Here is a 26,421-nt window from a genome sequence, read left to right as displayed (position 1 = left end):
TGGTCATTAAATGAACAGTTACATGCTTAGTTTAATTTACTTCATTGTAATTGCACTTCGTACAATGAAATTAAATACCATCTTCGGTGTACATTATGACTGCGAAAATAAAACACAAACACACGCCCTTTGCATTCTATACATTGAATTGAAAACCCCTGATATTGCATGAATATTGCACTAGACAGTAGAATTCAACAGAGCTACTTGCCCTGGGATAGAAGCTGTTTTTCAGCCTGTTTGTCCTTGTTTTTATTATTATCCTGTACCGTCTGCCAGGTGGTAATAGTTTTAAAAAAAAAAAGGGTTCCCAGGATGAGATGGATCTCTGAGAATGTTTTGAACTTTCTTAAGGTAGCAGGAGCTATGAAGCTCTTCCAAAGAGGGGAGAGGGCAACCATGATCCTCAGGGCAATGACGGTTAACCCTCTGGAGCACTGTCCTATCTGCCCCTGTGCAATTGGCAAACTATACACAGGTGCAGTAAGTTAAGATACTTTCTATGGTACAGCGGTAGAAGGTCACCAGCAGTTTTCCATTCAGTTGTTGTTTCCTGAGAAGTCTCAGGTGGTATCTTCTCTGCTGGGCCCTTTTGACCAGGGCTGCAATGGGAGCCCCCCAGGTCAGAACGGACATACATAATATATACAGAATATACAGAATGGACAAACCATACAGAGGTGCAGTAATGTGGAGCTGACTGACTGTGCTCCAGAACGTTTGCTCGGTGCAGGATTCACGATAGCTTCCCTGACTGCTAACCTGAATTTGGTGGGTCCCCTTTGCTTACTTAAAGTCCCTGCCCTTCCGTTCCAGGAAACCTGCCGAAAATGCCAAGGCCTCTGGAAAGAACACATGAACCTCACTTGTGAGCAGCTGGCTGAAAAGGACGACATTAAATACAGAACATCCATGTAAGTATCTTCAGTGTTGGGAACGGGGAGAAGAAAAAAAACAGATACCCTCTCCCCAGCCCGATTTCAACCAGTGCCAGCTCTGCAAAGGTTGTTCTTAAGTTCTAGCGTTTTGTTTCCTAACGATTGAAAAATTAGAAGTCTGGTACTGCAGCACCTCTTTCTGGAACACGTTTTATTAAAAGGCACAAGCTTGCGTGGCTACCAGATTCTTCTTCTTCTTTTTTGGAGGGGGGGGTCCCCCTGGATTGACTTGGCTCTATTCCTACCTTCTCCGTGACCTGTTGAAATTTGACTAAGGACTGGTGGGGGGTTTTTTCTACCCCCTCAGGTAGTTGCTTCTTTATTCAAAGTTTCTTGGAGGGAGAGAGGAGAGGAAATAGAAGGGAAAGGATAGAGGGAAAGAGGAAGGAAAGGAAGGAAGGAAGGAAAGAAAAGAGGGAGGAAGAGGAGAGGAAATAGAAGGGAAAGGATAGAGGGAAAGAGGAAGGAAAGGAAGGAAGGAAGGAAGGAAAGAAAAAGAGGGAGGAAGAGGAGAGGAAATAGAAGGGAAAGGATAGAGGGAAAGAGGAAGGAAAGGAAGGAAAGAAAGAAAAAGAGGGAGGAAGAGGAGAGGAAATAGAAGGGAAAGGATAGAGGGAAAGAGGAAGGAAAGGAAGGAAAGAAAGAAAAAGAGGGAGGAAGAGGAGAGGAAGTAGTAGGGAAAGGGTGGAGGGAGAGAAGAAGGAAAGGAAGGAAGGAAAGAAAAAGGGAAGAAGAGGAGAGGAAGTAGTAGGGAAAGGGTGGAGGGAGAGAGGAAGGAAAGGAAGGAAGGAAAAAGGGAGGGAGAGGAGAAGAAAAAAGGAAGTAGGGAAAGGGTAAAGGAAGGGAGGAAAAAGAGAGAGAGAGAAAAAGAATTAGTGGGGAAAGGGTAGAAGGAGGAAGGGAGGAAAGGAAGGAAGGAAAAGGAGGGGGAGAGAAAAGGAAGTAGGGAAAGGATAGGAAGAAAGAAAAGAGGGAGGAAGGGAAGGAAGGAAGGAAAGAAAAAGAGGGAGGGAGAGGGGAGAGATCCTTAATCTTGTTGTCCGGCTCCAACAGAAGTCAAAATCTCACCCTTCTTCCTACAAGCGTGGAAACCTTTGTGCCGTTCTGAGGCAAGAGCCACAAGAAGCGGATACTTGGAAGCCCCTCCCTTGAGCTGGGTGGGCTTTCTCAAATCACAAGGCCCAGGAACACACTTCCAAAGCAGCAGAGAGGGGACCCAAAAACCCGCGTGCGTACGGAAGTGAACCGGAGAGAGCCAGGGCAATAAAACAGACGCACCATCCTGTTAGGTTGGGCTCAGGGCTCAGAAGGATGGAGGCCAAGGATTCTGCCTGCCTGGTTTACTGCGGTCAGAAAAGGATCCCAGCAAAGGCGAGGAAAGACGGCGCTGTAGTTTTTATTCCCCTTCCGTCCTTTGTCCCTCCTTGTCTTGCCAAACAACTCTACATTATTATTAAGATACTTTATTTTATTTTATTTTAAAAAAAGCTCCCATCGTGCTGCCATTCTTCCGCAGGATATATTTATCAAGAATAATATAATCTATAATATAATCTATAATAATATATTATTATTAAGATACTTTATTTATTTATTTATTTTTTAAAAAACTCCCATCGTGCTTCCGCAGGATATATTTATCAAGAATAATATAATCTCATAATACACCGGGTTTTTAGCTTGATTCGTCTGAAGAAGAGGGGAAGGAAGAACTCGGCTGGGCATCCTTTTTTTTTCAGCGTCTTTTGGCGAACCGCTGGGCCCAGCTGAAACTCGGACAATGGGTCTTCCTGTTTGAGCCAAAGGAAGAGAGGAAGCTCAGCGGGAATTCAGAGCCACCTTCCTGCCTGGCTGAGGATTTCCTGTTTGGGGAAAGGCGAGATGGGAATAGCGCGGAAGAGGACGATGGGCTTCCCGCTGAGTTATTCTTGCTGGCCTCCCGGATCGTGAAGGCAGTGACCAAAAAAGGAATTTGAATTATTAGCCCAGTAGGGTCAGCTTCACTGGAAAATCACATTGCCTCAATCCCTAAAAACTGTTTGTAGGACAATCTTCCAGCTCAAAGCTGGAAGATACTGTACAACGTGGCTATTTTAGTTGGGGCTCGTAGAGCAAGATTGCAAGGTTTTTTTAATTATGTTCACCTCTTCATTGGGGGATACTAACAAGATAAGTTAGTGAGGAAATACTTTTCCTATGCCATGACGGAATGGAATAGGATAGGATAGGATAGGATAGGATAGGATAGGATAGGATAGGATAGGATAGGATAGGATATTGAAAAGCATAGGATATTGGAAAGAATAGAACAGAATTAGAATATAATGGAATAATAGAAGTTTTAAGGTGTAGTTACCTGTGTTTCAAACCAGGTATCCATAGTTAGTGAAACATAAGATAAATGTAGTAGTATATGCTATGTACATAGTACTACATTTATACGTAGTACATACTACTATATATAAATACAGCCATAGTACATACTACTATGTACATGAAGAAAGATGAGAAGGATAATAGCAATACAGCATACTACATGGCTGTATTTATACGTAGCATGTACTACATATAAATAGTAGAATGTACTACATACTTAGTACATTCTACTACATATAAAGACAGCCATAGTGCATACTACCATACAAGTAGTACATAGTACATACTTCTACCTATAAGTACAACCACATAGTAAGTTGCATTGCTATTACCCTCATATTTTCTATTATCTTTCCTACTATCTTCTCCTATTGGCATCTTGTGATTTATCGCTTGTTGTTTGTATCTAACGATTGGTGATCTATGACTTACCACTTCGCTGTTTGCATGTGCACCGAGAGCTTATGCAACTGGAGACAAATTCCTTGTGTGTCCAATCACACTTGGCCAATAAAGAAATCTATCCTATTCTAAATGGGGTCTGGTGACGGGCAGTTGGGCTACTGCAGAGAAGAATTGGAAGTTTTGGCAAAGTTGAGCTAGGAGACCCCAAAATTATTCTAGAATGGTGGTTCTGAATGCATTGTGGGTAATTTACGTTATCTTCCCTATTTTGCAGAGGCCCTGCTGTCTCCTTTGCGCCATATGCAAACCTTTCATTTGTTTTTTCCATTCTGCTAAATAGAATGACACTATTTTTCCTTCTTTCTGCTCTCTATAAGGTCAGGGAGACATCACCGTTGATTACCGATGGAAACAACCATCTGAGGCTAGAAATTTGCATGTTGTCTTGTTAAAGATCATTTCCTGATGACGTTTCCTGGTCACTGAGAGGGACCCCTGCTTATACGTTTCCTAAGTGAGGGTCGGGGTATAGCCTCTTTTTCCCATTTACCTTTGCAAGCCAGGACTGCTAATCATCGTTTTGCAAAGAGAGGATTGCACAGTGGCCCTTTTAACACCTCTAGGGCATATCATGACAGTATAACCCAACCAACGTGGCTGTTTTTCATAAACTGTGATCGGAACAAACTGGCTTAGTGCAGAAATGAGCCACTTGCTAGCTTTAGAGAAAGAAGCCTGGTGTTTTCATACAAAGGGACGAGGCCATTTCTTGCACCTGAACTTAAGACAGGATGTTTCACCGTTTCCTGAGTTTAGTGGGTGGGGAATTTTTTATTTTTAAAGTATTTTAAGGCTCAGATGTTAGCTTTTGTCTATCTGCCACTTCCAACTATGGGAAATTGTGTTGATGGTTTTTAACAGCTGGCTAGCGTAGAAGAGGGGGGAAGGTGGGCTTAGGGACAACTCAGAGGTGGTTGTTACAAAAACACCAGCTTAGCTGGGGAAAAACAGGAAAGGGTGAGAAAGAAACTCAAGATTGTACTGCCTGGTGTCTCTTTGGCGTGAGAGTGGGGGAAGGAGAAGCTTTCGAGATGGCGTTAGTCTTCCACATAACAGTAAAGTAAACCTCGAGTTTTTCATGTGGGCTCTGCTTCCTGATCTGGTCTTATCTCAAAAAGTGGGAGCTGCAAGGAAGGATTTAGAGAAACCCACCCGACATCTGCATCAAAGGTCTGCAAATCCATCCTTCTGACGCTGGTAAAACGAGGACCTAGGTTGGTTGGGGGCAAGAGGCTGACTCTGTAAACCGCTTAGAGAGGGCTGGAAAGCACCATGAAGCGGTGTACAAGTCTAAGGGCTATTGCTATCTATTTATCATTTATCTGCGGTGGCCCAGTGGTTAGAAAGCAGCATTGCAGGCTGACTCTGCCCACTGCCAGCAGTTCAATCCTCACCGATTCAAGGTGGACTCAGTCTTCCATCCTTCCGAGGCCAGTAAAACGAGGACCCAGGTTGTTGGGGGCAAGAGGCTAACATTTGTAAACTGCTTAGAGAGGGCTGTAAAGCGGTATATAAGTGTAAGTGCTACTGCTACTCTAAACATGGCTTTACAGACCTTAGTAGGCCCAATTTCTTTGGCAGCATCCCGGTAACTAAGCAACAAGCAGCTACGCTCGGTTGAAAACTATTGAGGGGTGGGGTTCACTTCCCCCGGCCTCCTTTTCGCCCCCGCGGCTTTGCATTCTCTCTCTGCCAGAAGTCACCATCCTCCTGCCACTGGTTCCTCAGACCTTCCATTGTTTCCACCCGAAAGTTTCGCTGTGCGGCTGGTTCTCCGGGAGACCGTCTTTAAAACCTGCAGATGCAGAACGTGGATGGGTGATGAATGTTTAGACTTAATTGGTTTTTCGTCTCCTTCGATTCTTTATTTGGCTGTTTGTCTAAAGCAACAATATGGCCACCCACCTCAGAGACATCGCTCTAGGCAGCTGCTGTAAGTAAGGTTAGATAAAAGGCACCCTTTAAAAAACACAAAAAAACAACCCCAGCGTAGAACAAAGCAAAATTGTAGATACGTAAACTAAACAGTTTAGCCAACGTTTTTGCAGATGGGATTTTCGGACAAGGTATGAAATGTACCTGTTTGGAAAACAAATCAGTTACTACCCAAATCACTGTATTCCCCCTACTTTCAGGTAATCCCACTATGGTCTTTTTAGAGTTGCCAGCAAAAAGGGAGGTGGGGGGGAGCAATGCAGCAGTTTGCAAATCGAAAGCACATTCCATAAATGTTTTTCAAAGATAGTTTCTAGGCGACCGAAGTTTCTGCCGTGCAAAATTCTAACTGGGGCGTATGATTGACGACTCTGGGCTATGGCGGTGTCCCATTGGAGAATATGAATTGCGATACACCCAGAGGGGTGGGTGGAAAACCAGGGTCAAGGGATGACAATGAATGATGTTGCCTCAGTGTTGGCTACACCCAGGTAGCACCGGCATGTTTACTCCTAATTGATCTTCTTTAAGGTCTGGAAATCCAGCTAGAGACTCATGATTTAAATGGGGGCGGATTGTCGGAGCCCTGACACCATCCTCCCCGCCTGACCCTTCTCCCATTGCCTTCCAGAGAAGAGAAGATGACAGCAGCCTGCATCAGGAAGTGCCACAAATGCGCCACCGGCTTGATCAAATCAGAAGGCTGCAACCGCATGTCATGTCGTTGCGGGGCCCAGATGTGCTACCTCTGCCGAGCGGCCATTAATGGCTACGACCACTTCTGCCAGCACCCTCGTTCCCCGGGAGCCCCGTGCCAAGACTGCGCGAAGTGTTCCCTTTGGACGGACCCCACGGTGAGTGTCTGGGACGCCCCTGGATTTCTTCCCAAGGTCCTCCCCACAATCTCAAGAGGGATGGGCCACACCCACGGTCCAACCACGGTTAAAAATCCCATTCCTTAGCGCCCTTCACGAGTGGTGGCGGTGTCGTCCTCCGACTTGGGACCTCTCTGTCTGTGTTGATTGAGCTACCAAGCGGTCAGAGTTGCAGTCCTGCGGGCTACTTCTGCTGGCTGCTGGCTGCCTGCAATTTGGCAATTCAAATCCCACCAGGCTCCAGGTCGACTCAGCCTTCCCTCCTTCTGGAGGTGGGTAAAATGAGGAGCCAGATTGTTGGGGGAAAGAGGCCGACTCTGTCAAGCGCTTAAAGAGGGCTGGAAAGCACCGTGAAGCGGTATATAAGTCTGCTATTGTTTGGGAAGGAGAAGTAGGCTGCAGTACTGCATTCTAACCACTGTGCACCATGGAAGGAAGGAAGGAAGGAAGGTATTGTGGTGCAGTGGTTAGAATACATTATTGCAGGCTAACTCTGCCTACTGTCAGGAGTTCGATCCTGACCGGTTCAAGGTTGACTCAGCCTTCCGTCCTTCCGAGGTGGGTAAAATGAGGACCTAGATTGTTAGGAGACAAAGAGGCTGACTCTGTTAACCCCTTAGAGAGGGCTGGAAAGCACCATGAAGCGGTATATAAGTCTGCTATTGCTTAGGAAGGAAGGTATAGTGGTGGAGTGGTTAGAATGCAGTGTTTCAGGCTAACTCTGCCCACTGCCAGGAGTTCAATCAAGATTGATTGACTCAACCTTCCATCCTTCTGAGGTCGGTAAAATGAGGACCCAGATTGTTGGGAGCAAAGAGGCTGACTCTATAAACCACTTAGAGAGGGCTGGAAAGCACCGTGAAGCGGTATATAAGTCTTAAGTGTTATTGCTATCCCTTCAAAAAGCAACCCAGCAGAGGGTTGGACTAGAAGACCTTCAAAGTCCCTTCCAGCTCTTTTATTCTGTATTCTGTGCACGCTCTGCCCTGCTGGTGTCCCATTTCGACTCTGTCTCTCTGCCTTCCACTTTTCCACTTTCTCGGAGAGGCCCGGCTTGGCTCCGTCACCATTTCCTTGTTGCTCGTGAGACATTCCCCGGTTTAATATGGGAATGATCTTATTTTCTTTTTTTTAAAGTCCTTGTTCTCCTCCTCCCTCCGAACATCCATACATCGTGAAAGCATTTTGAGCTTATTGGGAACAGCTGTGCCCACACATAGAGGAAGAGGAGGGGGGAATGGGTGGGGGGGGGAAGGGAAAGAGATCTATATATGTCTGTGTATCGGATTACAGATGGAGGAACCAGCTCCTATGGACCCCTTTTAAACAAACCCCTCCACCCACCCTGAAATAATTAGCCAGTTATTCTGGCTGGATACAAAGGCTGCAAATGTATCTTGCAAAAGGATTTTCATTTCGTTGAGTTGGAAAGGAATAATGTCTGTTGGGGAAGCTTTGGCGATGCAGTTTGACTGGGGGCTTTGCTTTGTAACTCTTCTTTTTGCAGTTTTTTTCTTCCCCCTGTATTTTTTTTTGCACCCAGGCATGGTTGGCCAGGTGACTTACACTTCTGAGCCACAGGTCAGCAAACCTGAAGCCCCTGGGGGTGGTGAGCAGCCCTTCTTCTTCTTCTTCTTCTTCTTCTTCTTCTTCTTCTTCTTCTTCTTCTTCTTCTTCTTCTTCTTCTTCTTCTTCTTCTTCTTCTTCTTCTTCTTCTTCTTCTTCTTCTTCTTCTTCTTCTTCTTCTTCTTCTTCTTCTTCTTCTTCTTCTTCTTCTTCTTCTTCTTCTTCTTCTTCTTCTTCTTCTTCTTCTTCTTCTTCTTCTTCTTCTTCTTCTTCTTCTTCTTCTTCTTCTTCTTCTTCTTCTTCTTCTTCTTTTCTTCTTCTTCTCCTCCTCCTCCTCCTCCTCCTCCTCCTCCTCCTCCTCCTCCTCCTCCTCCTCCTTCCTTCATTATTATTATTATTATTATTATTATTATTATTATTATTATTATTATTTTACCAATAGCCAGCACTGAAAGATCCCCAAAATAGAGAGTGCCGTTTCTTTTTTTTAATCTTACCTATCCCTTCAAAAAAGCAACCCAGAAGTGTTGCAAAAAAATAAATAAAATGAAAATGGTGTTACAAAATGAGGAAAATTGTTCAATAAAAGTATTTTTTTTATTAAAAAAAAAAGCAACTCAGAACACAGCAAAAACAAAACATTTTTCCTTTGAATGTATGTTTTTTTTTTATTATACTTAACATCTTTCAGTAAAAATTTCTTTAAGAAAAAAAAAATAGTGTAGCCTGCTAGCCAGACACGTCCATCATTTTCAGAGCAACTCTTCCTGGGTTTAAAGGCAATTTCCACTATGGATCACGTCTGTGCCGTGTTCTGCTTTTTATTTCCCAGTTTTCCCAGACAGCAATGCGAACACAACATTTCAGTGCTCTGCATAACTCCACACACGCATACACACACACACACGCACACTGGTGACTGATAATGCCATAAAAAATTATGCAAAATCTTTCAAACAGTTGCACTCTGTTATTCCGGAGGAGGAACACTCTGTAAAGTTGTTTTATTTGCATATCTGATTTCTTCTTCTGCAGGAAGTCCTTGACACGACGACAGTTCATTTAATTCAAAGTTACAATGGCACCGAAGAAAGTGACTTTATGACCCGCTTTTCACACTTAACGATCGTTGCAACATGGTCGCATGATCCGAATTCGGACGCTTGGCAACTGACTCCTATATATGACGGTTGCAGTGTCCCAAGGTCAGTAATTCCCCTTTGGCGACCAAAGTCCATGGGGAAGCTAGATTCACTTAACTACCATGCTTGCCAATTTAATAACTGCAGTGAATCACTTAACAACGGTGGCAAGAAAGGTGGTAGAATGGAGCAAAGCTCCCTTAACCAATGTTTCACTTAGCCGCAGAAAGTTTGGGCTCGGATGTGGCTGCATTTACTACGTCGAGGAGGAGGAAGAGGAGGAGGAGGAGGAGGAAGAAGAAGAAGAAGAGGAGGAAGAGGAGGAGGAGGAGGAGAAAGAGAGCGAGAGAGAGAGAGAGAGAGAGAGAGAGAGGAAGGGAGACTGAGGAGGAGAAGAAGAGAGACTTTTTATCTCAGCCACCCGTTCTGGAGAGAGGAATTTTGGAAGGGATTCCTGCGGCGTTGCTGTACAGCTGATAGCTACAAATCTTCCTTTTTTAACATCGTCCCGTATAAAACGCCAGCCCATCGTTCAGCCACATACAGTATGTGCACATGTGCTTCGCATTCTCCTCTCCTCAGACATCCCAGAAGCATTTCAAAGCGCAACCTTGAAAGCATTCACATCATCGCTGTTGCATGCCAAGAAAGTAGCTCACCAGCCACGGCTCGGTTTTGGTCGTAAGTGGAGGATTACCTGTATTAGGACCAAATTCAGACAGGCGTCAATATTAGCCTGTCTCGATGAACAGAGGAAGGTAACAACGCCACCTCGATATACACAGACAGGCCTTAAGGGCCACAGTTTTGAGCCCAAAATTCCTGTTGCTAAGTGAGACGGGCTCTGAAGTGAGTTTTGCCCCATTTTATGACCTTTCTTGCCACGGGCGCTGAATGAATCACTGCAGATATTAGGTCGGCAACAAGGTTGTGAACTGAATCTGGCTTCCCTTGACAAAAAGTTGCAAAAGGAGACTCTATGTATCCCTAGGACACTGCAACCGTCATAAGTACGAGTCAGTTTCCAAGCATCTGAATTTTGATCACGTGACCCTGGGGGTGCTGCAGCGGTCATAAGTGTGAAAAATGGTCTGTCAGGATTCCGGCAGTGAGCTCCATTTAAATAATGAGTCTCGAGCCAAACTTCAAAAACTTTAAAAGGATTTATTGGGAGCTAACATGTCGGCACTGCCGGGTGTAGCCGGCTCTGGGACACATCATTCACTGTCACCCTTGACCCTGGATTTTCCCCCACCCCCTGGGTGTATCGTAATTCATATTCTCCAATGGGACACATCCATAGCCCAGAGTCATCCGTCATGCTCTCCAGTTAGAATTTTGCACGGCAGAAACTTCAGTCACCTAGTTACTATCTCTGAAAAACTATTTATGGAATGCGCTTTCGATTTCCAAGCTGCTGCACTACTCTTTCAAAACCCATTTCCCCTCCCTTTCTTTGGCAACTCTCAAAAGACCATAGAAATATTTTAGGAGTTGACATTCGGCTCCCCTCACTTCTTAAAGGTGACCTGTACAACACGAAAAGAAAACAGATTTATTGCAGGTATAGGACTTAGGGTTGCGAAACACACACCCCGACTTGGTTGGGTTTTCTGCATGCAACCTTGCCACAAGGCGATCGGCTTGAACGTTCCTACTCTTTACCCAAGATGCCTCTGATAAGGGCATCTTATTAAACTTGATTAAATATTGGAGTTGTCTCCTGTGCTACCTCGAATCGAGAATTCGCTGTACCTCATCATGGGTTTGGCCCCCATGACCAGGGGTCTGGGGCCCTGACAGGGTCCTAAATCCTTTTTGCCAGTGCCGTTGTAACTCTTTAAGTGAATTGCTGTAATTCAAATACCCCCTGCATGTATTTCTATGTGTGGACACTTAACACAAGTGGCGTGTTTAGAGAAATAGGTTTCAATAGGGGGACCTATTACCACAGCACACAGCCTTCACATTTTCCACATGGGGAACTCTGGAGACAATATGATCCTTGGTTTATGGCCCGCAAATGATTCCCATGCCCAGATTGTGCGAGTTGCAGGCTCTTTACGTTGTGATCTCCATTGTGGGAACGACAAGCGGGGGCTTTTCCAGACCTCCAAGAGTTGTTCCTCCTGGCCTGGTTGACCAGCTTGGAAGATCCGTGAAAATATAAACGAGTGACTTAGTGAATCCAGGGACCAGCTTTGGTTGGACTGAATCTCACACAGACACACACAACATCGCCCTGCCAAAATGCTAATTGGTTCCCATCAAACATTAAAAAGGGGGCAGTGTGGTGGAAGGAAAAGAGCTTTGGCGAAATTTCCAGACGTATTTTTATGAAATGTGCGTGCATGTGCGTGCATGTTCATCCGAGACCGCATGTTTCCTAGGGGCTTCTCCAAATCCAGAGGATTTTCCACATTACAGGGAAGGGAAAATACAGGAAGACATTAAAAAGCGAAGAAATGAAAACAAGATGTCCATGGATTTTTTTTTATTTTTGATTTTTTTTAAAAAAAAACGAGGTGGCCATTTGTTTCCAACTAGTTCTGCAGCTTACATCAGTTTCTTCACCCTGAGCGCTCTTCTCATGTTAGCAGTCCATTTATTCTACATTTGGAATACGTTGTCCCTTGTTGTTATTTCGATTTATTGACTTTCAGGGAAGGAATGGCAAAGTGAAGAAAGTGGAATTGATGAGTGGCAGAACAGAGAGAGCCAGGAGGTAGAATTTGTCCATTCCACTCTGGACAAGGTACTAAGATCACTCTGTAAAGCCTTAGTAAGACCACGCCTAGAATACTGCGTCCAGTTTTGGTCACCAAAAGAGGTTGAGGCTCTGGAAAGAGAGCAGAGAAGAGCAACCAGGATGATTTAGGGGACTGGAGACTAAAACCTACGATGAACGGTGGCAGGAACTGAGCATGGCTAGTCTAGGGAAGAGAAAGACCAGGGGAGACAGATAGCAGCCTTCCAATATTTGAGGGGCTGCCACAGAGAGGAGGAAAGGGTCAAGCTATTCTTCAAAGCACCCAAAGGCCAGAGAAGGAATAATGGATGGAAACTGAACAAGGAGAGATTCAACCTGGAAATAAGGAGAAACTTTCTGACAGTAAGAACACTCAACCCATGGAACAGAAGTTGCCCTCGAAAGTTGTGGGAGTTTCATCCCTGGAGTCTTTCAAGAAGAGATTGGACTGCCATTTGTTAGAAATGGTGTAGGGTCTCCTGCTTGGGTGGGGTGGGGTGGGGGTTGGACTAGATGACCTACCAGGTCCCTTCCATCTCTGTTAATCTGTTAAATCCGACAAGAAGAAGAATGGAGATTGCTCACAAGTGCTCCTGACAGTTACGCCTCGGGAGAAGACCTCCAGGCACGCTTTCAAGTGTTGTGGGGTGAAATTTCAGGAACCAGAGACGCAAGGGGTAGCTGTGAAGTATTTGCAGTCCTGGAGTCAGGGATGATCTGCTGAGACCAAACAGCAGCCAAAGGTCCCAGATCCATGTGTGCAAAATAAATTAAGGTTTTTCTGTGTGCAGAAGCTGGGAGGCGCCTTCGTTCGGCCTCATAATCGATTTTCCTTTTCATAAGACCTGTATAAATGTAAGCGTATTTTATGGGTAGCTCCCGTGACCGTTCTGGATCTCCCTGTCCCTTACAGGAGGAGGATGAGAAGATCATCCACGAAATTCAGAAGGAAGCGGAAGAAGAACAAAAGAGAAAGAACGGAGGTTGGTTTAAACTTCGCGTGGGTAGGATGGATAAGAACGGCAAAGCTGCGTCAAGCGGGGGACGTTTCCCTTGACCAATAAAGGAGAATAATAGAGCTCAGGGTTGAAATGAGGGGACCCTGGGGGCTCTCTGAGCTGGGTGGTTTTATCGCAGACATTTCATGACCCAACAAGGTAACATCATCAGTGCTGGAAGGGAGTGGGGTTTGTGGAGAAGAGGAGGAAGGGAAGGGAAGGAGAAGGTGAAGAAATGGAGGAGGAGGAGGAGAGGAGAGGAGAAGGGAGAGGAGAGGGAAGATGGTGGAGGAGAAGGTGAAGAAATGATGATGGACAAGGAGAAGGGAAGAAAGGAGTAAGAGGAGAAGGGAGAGGAGAGGGAGAAGGAAGATGGAGGAGGAAGAGAAAAGAAGGAATGATGATGGAGGAGAAGGAAGACTGTGGGGTCCTTGGTGCTCTCTGAGCTTGGTGGTTTCTTGCAGACATTTCATGACCCAACTAGGTAACACCATCAGTGCTAGAAGGAGGTGGAGTTTGTGGAGAGGAGGAGGAGGAGGAGGACTGTGGGGTCCTTGGTGCTCTCTGAGCTTGGTGGTTTCTTGCAGACATTTCATGACCCAACTAGGTAACACCATCAGTGCTAGAAGGAGGTGGAGTTTGTGGAGAGGAGGAGGAGGAGGAGGACTGTGGGGTCCTTGGTGCTCTCTGAGCTTGGTGGTTTCTTGCAGACATTTCATGACCCAACTAGGTAGCATCATCAGTGCTAGAAGGAGGTGGAGTTTGTGGAGAGGAGGAGGAGGAGGACTGTGGGGTCCTTGGTGCTCTCTGAGCTTGGTGGTTTCTTGCAGACATTTCATGACCCAACTAGGTAGCATCATCAGTGCTAGAAGGAGGTGGAGTTTGTGGAGAGGAGGAGGAGGAGGACTGTGGGGTCCTTGTTGCTCTCTGAGCTTGGTTGGATTCTTGCAGACATTTCATGACCCAACTAGGTAACATCATCAGGGCTAGTCCATGTATGTCATTATAGAAATACAGACGTGGTCAGTCCAGATGACCTGCTTGCTTCATCCTCTAGTAGGAACCCCCATTCAAACCAGGGCTCCCATAATTCTTTTTTATGTGCGTGTGTGTGTGTGTGTTTGTTTTGCAGAAAACACTTTTAAGCGGATCGGCCCTCCGGCAGAAAAACCCGCCGAGAAGATCCCGCGGATTGAAGCCATCCCCAGGCCGGTTCCCAGAACCTCCACCACCACCACCACCACCACCACCACCAGATGCGCCCCTACCCTTTCGGCCACCCCCTTTCCCCCTCCCCCGGTGCACCCCCTCTACAACAACCTCGGCCCCATCAACCTGGGCCCCATCCCGGCCCCTTACGTGCCCCCGCTGCCCAACATGAGAGTGAACTACGACTTCCCCCAAATGAACCTGCCGTTGGAGCACAACCTGCCTATGCACTTTGGGCCTCAGCCTCGCCATCGGTTCTGACCCAATAGTTGGGAGGAGGCGCCGTTCCTTCCGGAACTTGCTGCAGGGAAAGTCCACACACTGGTTGTCGAGGCTCCCCACCCCTCACTCCACAAAACTACGACGACGGCCATCTTCGCTCTGGTTCCCTCGGCCCCTCCCCGTCAACGGGTCTCCCCACTCCAGAGGTGCGTTTCCCTGCCCTCCGCGAGGTGCAGGGGATCCCACGTTTGCAATAAGGCAAGGGTCTTCCAACTTGGCCCAATTTAAGACTTGTGGGCTTCGGCCCCCGAACTAGAGGAGGCCTGAAGAAGACACGCTGGCTAGGTTCCGCCCCCGTCTCCTGCGGCGTAACTCTCTAGCTCAAGGGCCTTCCGACTTGGCGAGTTGACGACTTGCGGGCTTCAACTCCTAGAATTCCTGAGCTGACGTAGCCGGAGGAGGAATTCCGGGAGTTGAAATCCACGAGTCTTAAAAGCGGTCAAGTTTGGAGACCCCCTGCAATAAGGGTTTGTCCCGGCACTGTTGATTTCTCTCCGGGTGCTCTGAGAAGAGGGGCGACAGCATTGCCCACACGTGTTCTGGGTCAACTCCTTCCACAGCTGCAAGACCTCCCAGTATCTCCACCCGAGCAGCGGTAGAGGATTGGTAGAGGAACGCGGGAGTATTTCAACTGCTCAGGTGGCATCACTTCATTCCCAAGAAAACCAGCCATGGTGGAGTTTTCTTGGCTTAGATCAGAGGTCCCCAAACTTGGCAACTTTTAAGACTTGTGGACGTCGACTTAAGACTTGAAGTTGAGGTTCACAAGTCTTAAAAGTGGCCAAGTTTGGGGACCCCTGGCTTGAATCTTCCAGGGCTTCCCTCTTCCGCTAGGAAAAGCAGGGTAACGGGTGCCCTTTATAAGAAGGGGCTCGGGGGTGGGTGGGTCCTAAAAGCCATCTTGGAGAGGCCCTTGGAAATTTGACACGCCCTGAGGACAGCTGGGTGGGGCGGCTTGGAAAGTCACAAACCAGATCGGTCTTGGAAATCGGTGGGGCGGCCATCGCCCCTGGCCGGCTGCCGCTTTTCAGGATCTTGGGTCTGGAGCTGGAACCCTGATTCGGCCATTGGCGCCAAAGCATTATGGATCCCATGGAGGTTTTTCCTCTGCCGTTGCGTGGAGTGAAGCGATGGCGATCTGGCTGGCCTACAAAGAGGTCAAAAGTATTGGGGTTCCGGGGAGAGACAGGTGTGCAATTGGGTTTGGGCCCCCTCCGCGTTTCTCTGGCGTTGGGGTGAACGGTCAGGTTGCTCCCACCGCTGGGAGAACTGCCCCAATGCACCCTGGACCCCCCCTCCCTTCCCTCCCTCCTTACCTGTGGAAGCATCTGGCTCTAAGCTCCCTTATGCATCCTCCAGCTGTTGAAGCCCAGGTGTGAAGAGGTCACCAGGAAGTGAGATCCATTTAGGGCTTGAGTTGTTCAGCCGAGGTTTATTTGAAGAGCTGGCTTTAGATCAGTGTTTTTCAACCTGAGTGGCGTTAAGAGGAGTTAAGGCTTCAACTCCCCGAGTTCCTCAGCCAACTGTGGGAGTCGAAACCCACCCATCTTCAAGCCCAGAATTCCCAGCCAGCTCTGGGAGTTGGAGCCCACCCACCCCATTAAGGTTGAGAAACAGCGGTTTAGATCGTTTGGATGGACGGATGGAACCCGTTCTCCAAATCTTCCACTTCTCCCAGACATCCCCTTCTACTCTTTTGCACACCTGTACCCCCTTCGGTCCTCTGTAGCTTCAATACCCTCCTTGGAAGAGTTGTGACCTCCCAAACACGCCAGAAAGTCCCTGCGTGATCAGCCAGCCCCGCCAGAGCTTGGAGGAGAAGGAAGCGAGCGCCACGGCTGGTCCTCGTGATTTCAGGAAGGAAGAACGGGTGGCGTCTTCAGAAGCAGCTTCTCTTCCCAAACCCAACAGCCAAGCACATCAGGTTGATGACCTTTCTTCCAAAGAGTTGGCCAGCGAGGGTCTCTCTGGGTCAGAAGTCTGGAATCTGAGAGCCTCTTGCATCTTGGTAGACGCCAGGTTGCGGGGGAAACGTTGCAGAAAATGGCTGTCGTCTTCTAAACATAAATCCAACCTTCCCCCACGGTTTCCTCTGGGGCCTTGGCTCAGCTCAAAGCAATAGAATACAAGTGATAGTTTTTTGAACATGGACTAGCTTTGTTTGTCTCCCAAATCGCTCCCTCCCTCCTTCATTTTTTTTTTCCCCTTTAAATTTCCTCTATGAGAAGAACTAGATATTGACCGGATCCTTTGGGCATAGCAAAGAGGCCCGAGGCCTGCGAATATGGTGGTTTCTTCCCTCCCTCCGTTAAACGCGGAAAGGAATCAGAACTGCCAGGAAAGGGCTGCTTCCCAAGAGTTTCCTCCCCGATTCTAGCTACTGGTTTCCTTTACATAATATTAACAAACCAGGATTTATGCTTGCTTTTTTATCCCTCCCCCAGTTGACATTTTCCCCTTTCCTCCTGGACGACGTGATCACGCAACTCCCGATTCTTTACCGCGAGGCTTTTCTTTCAAATGATTCTGAAATAAAACCGGTGATGCTTTTGAACAGCTGTTCGCTTCCGGGGCAGGCGGCTCTCGCACAAGCCAGCGTGTATGTAGATCTACCTAGCCCACATAATGCCCAACCGATAAGGATTGATCCGACTGATTGATAGCACAATGTTCCCCCCTGGCAAATTTTGGACCCTTGGTGAAAGAATGGGATGCATTCCACGTTCAAAATATATCTCGGTGTTGGGACTGGCTGGGAATTTAATCCAATAGGAGCCATATTTTCTTGACGTTTTTCCACCCCAAAGTTTCCTGTTGTCTTCCATTCCGCACGTTGCCATTCCGGCTCTGTCTTAGTGCCACGTAAATTCAAAATCGTGTCTTTCCTTTGCTGTCGCTCGGCCACTAAAACCAAGCCCACGAACCACGTTAAGTCCAAGCTGATCTGATAACTGCTACATGGATCTTATTCAGGTTTTTAAATCTGCACCTTAACCTTAAACTGTTGGCTTCTTGGAGGTAGCAATTGTTGACTTGTCAGTGCATCTCTCTTTATAAATGTAAAATTTAGCTACTGCTTAAAACCCAAAAGGGACCTGTTTCTCCTAGAAGTACTTGAGTTTAGAACGAATCCTCATTCCTAGGAAATTGAGTTCTTTTGCATCTTAAAGCTTTTTAAAAAAAAAATCATTCTGGATAGGTTTTGGCTATTTGGGCTAATTTTAAAGTGAAAAGGACTTAATATCCTTCATTCTTCTCGTACGTCATTCATCTGCTGATGCAGAAATTCCCTTCTTCCTCTTCTTTCCTGTGCTTTGAGTTCCAAAATATTAGCTCAGCTTTTTCTGTTGGGTAAAGGTTGAATTTATTTACTCCTGGTTGTAGAAAATCCAACCTGCCTCTTCGATATCATTTCTGTAAGAATCTTGAACGAGGAGTTGGAACAAGGTTGCCCATAACAGGTGGGGGAGAATTCTTTTATCATTTAACTCAAGAGGTGTCCAACCTTGGCTACGTCAAAACCTGTGGACTTCCAACTCCCAGAATTCTCCAGCCAGCCAAGATCCTTATAGAAGTGAAATTCTAGGAATTGGAAGTCCACAGGTCTTAAAAGTTGGAGCCCCTTGATTTAACTAGTAATTTCCATTTTCTCTGCTTGTGGGATAGAACAGAAGCCCAGACTCTTCTCATCACTAGCCATGTTCACCTTACATTTCAGCATCTTCTGGAGAACTTCAGCTAGACCACTCATGGTTTAGGAAAGACAGTCTTGGACTTTTGAAGGTTGTCTCCCAGTTCATTTGAGGAAGAAACTATGGGTTGGAAGAAGCCCAAAGCATCAAGAAAGGTATTTGTTGACAAAGACATCTGACTTCCGTTGGCTCTTTGCTTTTTCCAAAATTACCTACAAGCTTCTCAGAAGGAAAGGACTTCCCAAAACATGCAGTCTCAAGAATCCTCCAGTTTTAATCAATTCCCACTGAGATGATTGATTGATTGATTGTCCTGATCTGTAACAGGTAATGTCGTACCAAACCCATCTTTTTAAAAATAAATAAATATCCCTGACTCTTTAAAACTTGGAAGATGGGAAGACGGTTTTGCCACCATGCCCGCAGAGCTTCTGCAAATAAAACGGGGAAACCGCCTGCAGTCTTAAAAGCCACCCCTGGTCTTCAGTTGTCCCTTCTGAAGGAGACTGGATCCTACCAAGGGGTTGGCAAAGAGATTACAAACCCAACCAGCCCTCAGGCCTTCTATTTTTTCTTTTTTTCCCTTTCTGGATCAGGGTTCCAGCAATAGGGTAGATCAGAGGTCTCCAAAGTTGGCCACTTTAAGACTTGTGGACTTCAACTCCCAGGAGTTGGAAGTCCTCAAGTCTTAAAAGCTGCCAAGTTTGGGGACCCCAGTGGTAGATGAGGCTGTGGGCCAGCCAGGGACTTTCTCCTCTTCGCTTTTTACAAAGCCATGTTGGTTGGTTGGTTGGTCGGTCTGTTTTCCTGTTTTCCTCTTTTTAATCCGAACTTCCCCGAATCTTTTAAACGGACATGCCTACAAGTGGAAAATTAATTGGATGGAGAGTGGAATTTTTATGAAATTCCATTTTGGGGGTGTATGTTTTTTATTGGTAGCTTCTTTATATATATATATATATATCTTCAAAAGCATTCATCTCTTTACGGGTAGACAAGAAGTGTATGGATTCCTCTCCTCCCCCTCCCTTTGACATTTTAATAGGTACTTTCTATTATCAATTTTGCAGTGTTGCATTTAACTTGCCTTAAAAGGTGGAGAGAGAAACTTAGCAATTTGCACTTAGCAAAAAGAGAGAGAGAAATTAATTTAAAGGAGCAAAGCCCCATCAAGGGGAGTGTTGCATGTTCTACAACTTTGTATAATATAGCTGAAAACTAAAAAGAAAAAAAAAAGAAAAGAAAAAAGACCCAAAACCAGGAGAGAGGGGAAAAAAAAAAAAAGATATTTTTCTTTACCTTCTGGTAGGAAACCACTCTAATCCGCGTGTAAAAAGTTTCTGTATTATATTGTAATTTCAATTTTTTTTTTTTTTTTGTAATTAAAAGAAAAATTTGTGCTCCCTGGTTTGTTTTTTTTTTGGTTTTTTTTTTAACGTCTCCTGGTTTCCTTCCTACGGAGGATCCATCCCGAAGGACGTGGCCCACGGCCATGCCGGATCGCTCGGTTGCCCTCATCTGCAAATCTTCAAATTCCTGCAGTTCAAAAACAGTTGCCTTGCCCTGGGTGAAAAACGGCGGAAATCTTATCACCCAAAAAAAACAAGTTAAAACTTTTTGTTTTAAGCGCCGTGGTAGCGCAGTGGTGAGAATGCAGTATTGCAGGCTAATTCAGCAGTTCGATCCTGACCGGCTTAAGGTCGACTCAGCCTTCCGTCCTTCCAAGGTGGGTAAAACGAGGACCCAGATTGTTGGAGGCAATAGGCTGGCTCTGTGAACCGCTTAGAGAGGGCTGGAAAGCGGTATACAAGTCTGCTACAGCTTGCAAAGGAAGCAAGCAAGAAATCCATAATGATGCAGTTGTTACAATGCGGTTGTCAGGGCTCCGGCATCCACCCCATTTAAATCATGAGTCTCTAGCCACATCTCTCAGGGTTCAAAGAAGATTTATTAGGAGTGAACTAGGTGCTACCTGGGTGCAGCCGACTCTGAGACACATGATTCATTTCCCCCTGCCTTGACCCTGGTCTTCCCCCACTCCCTGGATGTCTATTCTCCAATGGGACGCATCCATAGCCAAGAGTCATCAGTCATGCTCTCCAGTAATAATCTTGCGTGCCAGAAGCTTCGGTCTCCTAGAAATTATCTATGAAGCATTTAAGGAATGTACTACTCCCCCTATTCCCTTTCTGCTGGCGACTCTAAAAGACCAGAGAAATATTTGTGAGTTGACAGCAGTGTTGCAGGCTAACTCTGCATTCCCACTGCCAGGAGTTCGATCCTGACCGGCTGCAGGTTGACTCAGCCTTCTGTCCTTCCATGGTGGGTAAAATGAGGACCCAGATTATTGGGGACAAGGGGCTGACTCTGCAAACAGCTGTAAAGCACCATGAAGCTGTATATAAGTCTAAGGGCTATGGCCATTAAGTTGTCCCGAATGCTCATGTACACAACACAGGTAGTCCTCACCTTACGACCACAATTGACCCTTAAATTTTTGTCACTAAGCGAGACGTTTGTTAAGTGGGTTTCGCCTCCGTTTTACGACCTTCCTTGCCACGGATGTTAAGTGGACCACTGCCGTTCAGGGAGTAACACCAATTTTAAGCGAATCTGGCCTCCCCGTTGACTTGGCTAGACGGAAGGTCGCAAAATGAGATCCCACAACTTCGGGGCACCACAACGGTCCTAAGGGGTGAACTGTTTGGGCCAGCATCTGGATTCAGATCACGGGGCCCGCTGCGAAGCTCGTAGCGATGAAAAAAAAAAAGGATGCCCAGTCCCATCGTTCAGTGCCGTCGGAACTTCGAACGGTTGCTAAATGGGGGCTGCCGGTAGTGATTTTCATCACTTCGCTGCAAGGACGAAGGAGGCGGGGGAGTCCTGCGTGCTCACCATGTCTGAGCAGCTGCTAATCTGAGATAAAGAGGAAGGGGCGTTTGGGGAGGATGACACTGCCTGCTTGAGGGTGGGTGGGGGGGTTAAATTCACCCCTTAAATGAAGGGGCAGCTGCGGGTAGAAAAATGACAAGGATGTCTGAACAATTAGCTTCGCATTTCAAACGCGAGAGCGCTCAAGTGTCAACCTGTCTTCCCAGCCTGGTTGAGCGCCGCCCGTTGCAGTCGGCTTTGGGGAATCTGGTAAGCTGATCCTCGGCATAAAATTAGCCACGGCGAATGCTTTTTTTCCCCCTTTTTTCCCCCCCTCCTCTCCCTCCCACAGCTGTGTGGGCGTCTTCCACCCACAAATTCCTCCCCAGCCATCCCTCCTTGGTAACGGATGCTTGATTGGGTCTGTAGGGGTCCTTGGTGCTCTCTGAGCTTGGAGGTTTACTTTTCGTGACCCAGCTAGATAATTGCACAAAGATTGCCTGTGGGGCATGTAAACAAGAACACTTGGGAACACTGATGATGTTCCCTAGGTGGGTCGTGAAATGTCTGCAAGAAAACATTCAAGCTCAGAGAGCACCAAGGACCCCATAGTCCTCCATCTCCATCATTATTTCGTCTTCTCCACCGTCTTCCTTCTCCCTTTCCTCCTCCTCTCTTATCTTCCTGTTTCCACCACCATTTCTTCACCACCACCATCTTCCTTCTCTCTCTCCTCTACCTTCTCTCTTCTCTTCCTGTCTCCTCCACCCCCATTTCTTCTTCCCCTCCTCCTCTTCTCCACAAACTCCAGTCCCTTCCAGCATGGATGATGTTATCTTGTTGGATAATGAAATGTCTGCAAGAAAACAACCAAGCTCAGAAAGCACCATGGATCCCGTAGTCTTCCTCCTTCACCATCATTCCTTCTCTTCTCCTTCACCACCGCCATCTTCCTTCTCCCTCTCCTCTCCCTTCTCCTACTCCTCTCTTCTCTTCTTGTCTCCTTCATTACCATTTCTTCTTCACCTTCCCTTCCCTTCCTCCTGGATTCCGTGAAACGAAACAGGAATTGGGCAGGTTCCTGCCTAAACCCAAGGCTGGTCATCTTTTGCTGCTTCCAAGACAAACAGCCAAGAAAACAAGCCATCGTCAAAAAGCAAGCAAACCGTTGGAAGCATGTCTCAACCTGGCTTTTGACAAGCTTTCTTTGCGGCGTGCTGCCCTATATTAACGAGACTTCCAAACGGAGCAAGAAGCGGCGGTTTTGGTGCAAGAGAACAGAGTCCCTCCATCCAAAGGTGTGCAGTTCTTGAAAAGCCATCATTAAAACAACTTCACAGGTCTCTTTCGCCGGGGGAAACCAGTGTAATCACAAGGCAGAGATTAAAAATCTGATTTTTTTAAAATGCGGTGTATTTAGGAGGCAGGTTAAAATCTGATTTTAAAGGGAATTCTCAGCGTTTCCTCGTGCATCCGTTCTGTCTTGTTTTTTTAAAAAAAAATTCATTGTCCTCTCTCTCTCTCTCTCTCTCTGTCTCTGTCTGCTTCCCTCGTTGCTTTTAATGACACTGGAGAGAATTGGAAAAGGTCAGCAGGCAGCGGCTGAGCCAAGGTTCAAAACCTCAAGGATGCTGTTAATTGCTCTTTAAGAAGGAAGCCAAGGCAATTGCCTTGTGGGGGCCTGAGGGGGGGGAGAGAAGAGAATTTCACGATGGTAACTCTGAATATTTGAATCTTAATAGCCGTTTCTTCTCGCTTGAGTCATCCCCTGGAGCCGTGCCCAGACCTTTGTAATGAGGGAAGTGTAATTTTATTTTTAAAATTATTTATATAGCAGTCCCACCTCATGCAACTGACTCAAGGTGGCTTAGAAGATTTTTTTAAAACACAAAACAAAACTCCCCAACCTTCCCCACACCCCAATTCAAGAATAAACTTGTTAAAAATTAACCACCCCTTGCAGCAAACTGGTCTTTGATCCAAAGCGTCTTCAGATTTTACCCTTTTCTGTAAAGGTCTCCGGAAATGGCTGCTTCAGGAGGCACCTTGGAAGTTCAGAGGACTTAGAATAGAATAGGAGCTGGGAGGGGCCTTGGAGGTCTTCTAGACCAGCCTCCTGCTCAACCAGGGGAACCTATGCCATCTCAGACAAGTGACTGTCCAGTCTCTTCTTAAAAACCTCCAGCGATACGGAGCATCCACGATTTCTGGAGGCAACTTCTATTCCACTGGTCAATTGTCCTCACCGTTAGGAAGTTTCTCCCTTAATTCCAGGTGGCTTCTGTCCTTGGTGAGTTTCCAGCCATTGGACTCCTGAATTGTGTTTTCCTCGGGCTTCCAAATATGTTGGACCTGAGTCCCCATAATCCCCTGCCCACGCTGGCTGGATTTGCGGAAATCGAAACAGAGAAACCCGGAGGAAAGTTGCACTATCGCAATCGCCACTTATCTTTCTCTTTTGTTTCGGTCGTTTGGGACTCCCGTCACTCTGCAGCATCTGAAGAAAGTTTAAACTTGATTTTTTTAAACAACAACAACAACAACAACAACAACAACACCTTTGTTGCATCAGTCAGGGGATTGGTCTGAAGTAGCAAGGAGGTTGCTGCAAATTAATCTCTCTCCCTCCCTCTCCCTTTCTCTCTCTCTCTCTGTTTCTCTCTGTGTGTATGTGTCTCTCTTCCCCCTCCCTCTTTCTCTCCCTCCCTCTCTTTTTCTGTCTCTCTCTGTGTGTGTCTCCCTCTCTTTCTCTCTGTCTCCCTCCCTCCCTCCTCTCTGTTTCTGTCTCTTTCTCTTTCTCTCTTTCTGTGTCTTTCTCTGTCTCTGTCTCTGTCTCTCTCTCTCTCTCTTTCTCTCTCTCTCTGTCTCTCTCTTGCTTTCTCTTTCTGACTCTCGTTCTCTGTCTCTGTGTCTCTCTCTTTCTCTCTCTGTTTCTCTCTGTCTCTGTCTCTCTCTCTCTCTGGGGTTTGCAAGTCCCCATTTTCGATCTTCCAGGCCCGATGCTCGGTCAGGCCTCATCGCCATGGCAACGGGAGGGCCTCATCTGTCAGCAGCCCTGCTTTTATTAAGGGTCAGCTCCTGCAGCTCTGCAAGCCGCCGTGGGGGCCGATTTGCCTTGGGAAGGAACTAAAAAGCCTATGGAACCCTCTGGCAAGCAACTCGGTGAAACTACGGGTGCTCCTCAACGGCCACAATGGAGCCCCAAAGTTTACGTTGTTAAGTGAGACGTCGGTGAAAGGGACTTCCCCCCCCGCCACTTTGTGGCATTTCTTACCGCGTCTGTTAAGCGAATCACTGCCGTTCTTAAATGAGCAGCCCGGTCGCTAAGTGAATCTGGCTTGCCCCGTTGACTTGGCTTTGTTAGAAGGTCGCCAAAGGGGAATCGCAGGACTCCGGGACGCTGCGACCGTCAGTTGCGAGTCAGTTGCCAAGCATCCGAAGGTCAGCCACATGATGCAGCGGTCATAAGTGTGGAAAAAACGGCCGCTATCCCTTTTCCCAGTGCTGTTGTCCCTTCGGTCACTAAACGAACTGTTGCACGCCGAGGACTACCTGTAGTCAGTACCTCTGGGCTACGTGGTCAGGACTCAAAGAGAGCCTGGAGATATGTCCAAGATGGTTCATTAAGCACCGTGGCTGGTTTCTTTACCTTGAGTCCATGAGACAACGGAGCCCTGGGAGAATCAGGAGAACACATTCACACATTGCAAGGGGCTCAGCAGCTTTGGTTTAGTCAACAAACCTTGGTTCAACAGTAACCAGTGGTGGGAGGATTCAAAATTGTTTTACTACCGGTTCTGTGGGAGCGGCTTGGTGGGCAATGTGGCAGGGAAGGATACTGCAAAATCTCCATTGCCTCCCCACCCCACTAACCTGCTTTCCAGCTCCGTTCTCCTGCGCAGGGCAACCAAAATAGACCCAGCCGATCAGCTGTGAGTGTGGCTTGGTGGGCGTGGCAGGGGAAGGATCTGCAAAATCCACCGCTGACCTGCTTTCCGGCTCCGTTCTCCTGGGCAGGGCAACCAAGGAAGAGCCAGCCGATCAGCTGGGACTCCATGGGAGGCAGAGAAGAGATGGGGTTGGCGAGGCCAGTCAGACGTGGGATTGACCGGTTCTCCGAACGACTCAAAATGTCCACTGCTGGTTCTCCAAATCCCATCTCTGGAGCGGTTCCATGCGAGAAACCCATCAAAATCTTAATCCTAACAAGTTATTGGAGGGCTTAATCCAAAGTGTGAATTCCGCCATGGCCTCCTCAGAGCGCTGTCCATGTGACTCTTTTAATATATCCAAAAGATGCCGGATGGGAGAAAGCAAGTTTAATGCGATGCAATGCAAGTCAAACCTGGTTAAGGATTTGGAGGGCCGACCCTTGAGCAATATCCATGCCGAGGCTAGCCTGGGAAATCCAGACCCATCAGCTAAAAAAAATCCAAGTGATTTCCCTGTTGCGGTGAAGGAAGAAATGGGAATTGCCAAGCTGATCTCCGAGGAGATTTGAGCTTTTAATTAACGTTGGTTTAATTACTATGGCTTAGCAGGAAATTTAGTTAATACTGGAAACGGCAGAGATACTTCAGCAAAAGAGGCCTCCTCGTTCTTTTAGGCGATGGAAATAATGAGAGAAATGGTGGAAGGACCTCAATTCTGCTCCACCGGTTTTGTTACTTGTGCACCTTGCTTTTCGAACCTCACCTTTGCTTGCAAGTTGCTGCCGGCAACGGGAACTGCAGTTTAAGGGCCTCCGTCTTTCCTAAACCGCCTCTGGCTGACCATCTTTATACATCTAATGGGTGCAGAGAGGACCCCAAGAAAGCAAATAGACAAAAGGAAAGACCTTTGTCCAATAAAACAAGCATATTTTGTGTAAAGTGCCTTGCGCGTCTTTTTAAACAGTCTGATCTTTATTGGAGTGCCTAATATTAAAGTCCCTGAGCTGAAGGACGGATGAAAATTGCAAGGAACGTTTTCCTGCCCAACAAAACAGATTAAAAAAAAGAAAAAAACCCCAAAACTCCTTGGAAACCCACATTTCCTTTTTAAGGAGATGTCTAGCATAACACTTCAAAAGCAACATTAGGATAACGGGGAGATCTAAACAATCATTGCATTGATATCCCTTTCCTCACCACCACCATCGTTCAATTTGGGAGAAAAAACCCTGAAAATTTATGGTTGAGGTCCTGGAGCTCTTGGGGAATGTGGGGTTCCTTGGTGCTCTCTTGAGCTTGGTTGTTTTCTTGCAGACATTTCATGACCCAACTAGGTAACATCATCAGTGCTAGAAGGGAGTGGGGTTTGCTCGTTGTTGATAATTCAAGTG

The 26,421-nt window shown here is 46.7% G+C and overlaps 1 protein-coding gene across 1 annotated transcript in view; it reads left to right on the top strand.

Moving 5' to 3' along the window:
- Positions 1-17,089, top strand: part of RNF216 (ring finger protein 216) — a 57,174-nt gene extending 40,085 nt beyond the window's left edge. The window contains exons 14-17 of the mRNA XM_087941996.1: positions 817-914; positions 6,346-6,568; positions 12,960-13,029; positions 14,177-17,089. Coding sequence (XP_087798122.1) covers positions 817-914; positions 6,346-6,568; positions 12,960-13,029; positions 14,177-14,514 — 729 coding nt within the window. The 3' untranslated portion in view covers positions 14,515-17,089. The remainder of the gene's footprint in view (positions 1-816; positions 915-6,345; positions 6,569-12,959; positions 13,030-14,176) is intronic.
- The last annotated feature ends 9,332 nt before the right edge of the window (positions 17,090-26,421 follow it).

This window comes from Pseudonaja textilis, chromosome 14 (assembly GCF_049901715.1).
Source record: "Pseudonaja textilis isolate UNSWEBS1 chromosome 14, rPseTex1.2, whole genome shotgun sequence".
Lineage (NCBI taxonomy): Eukaryota > Metazoa > Chordata > Lepidosauria > Squamata > Elapidae > Pseudonaja > Pseudonaja textilis.
The sequence above is the reverse complement of the archived record's forward strand: the minus strand, read 5'-3'. Positions and strand labels throughout refer to the sequence as shown.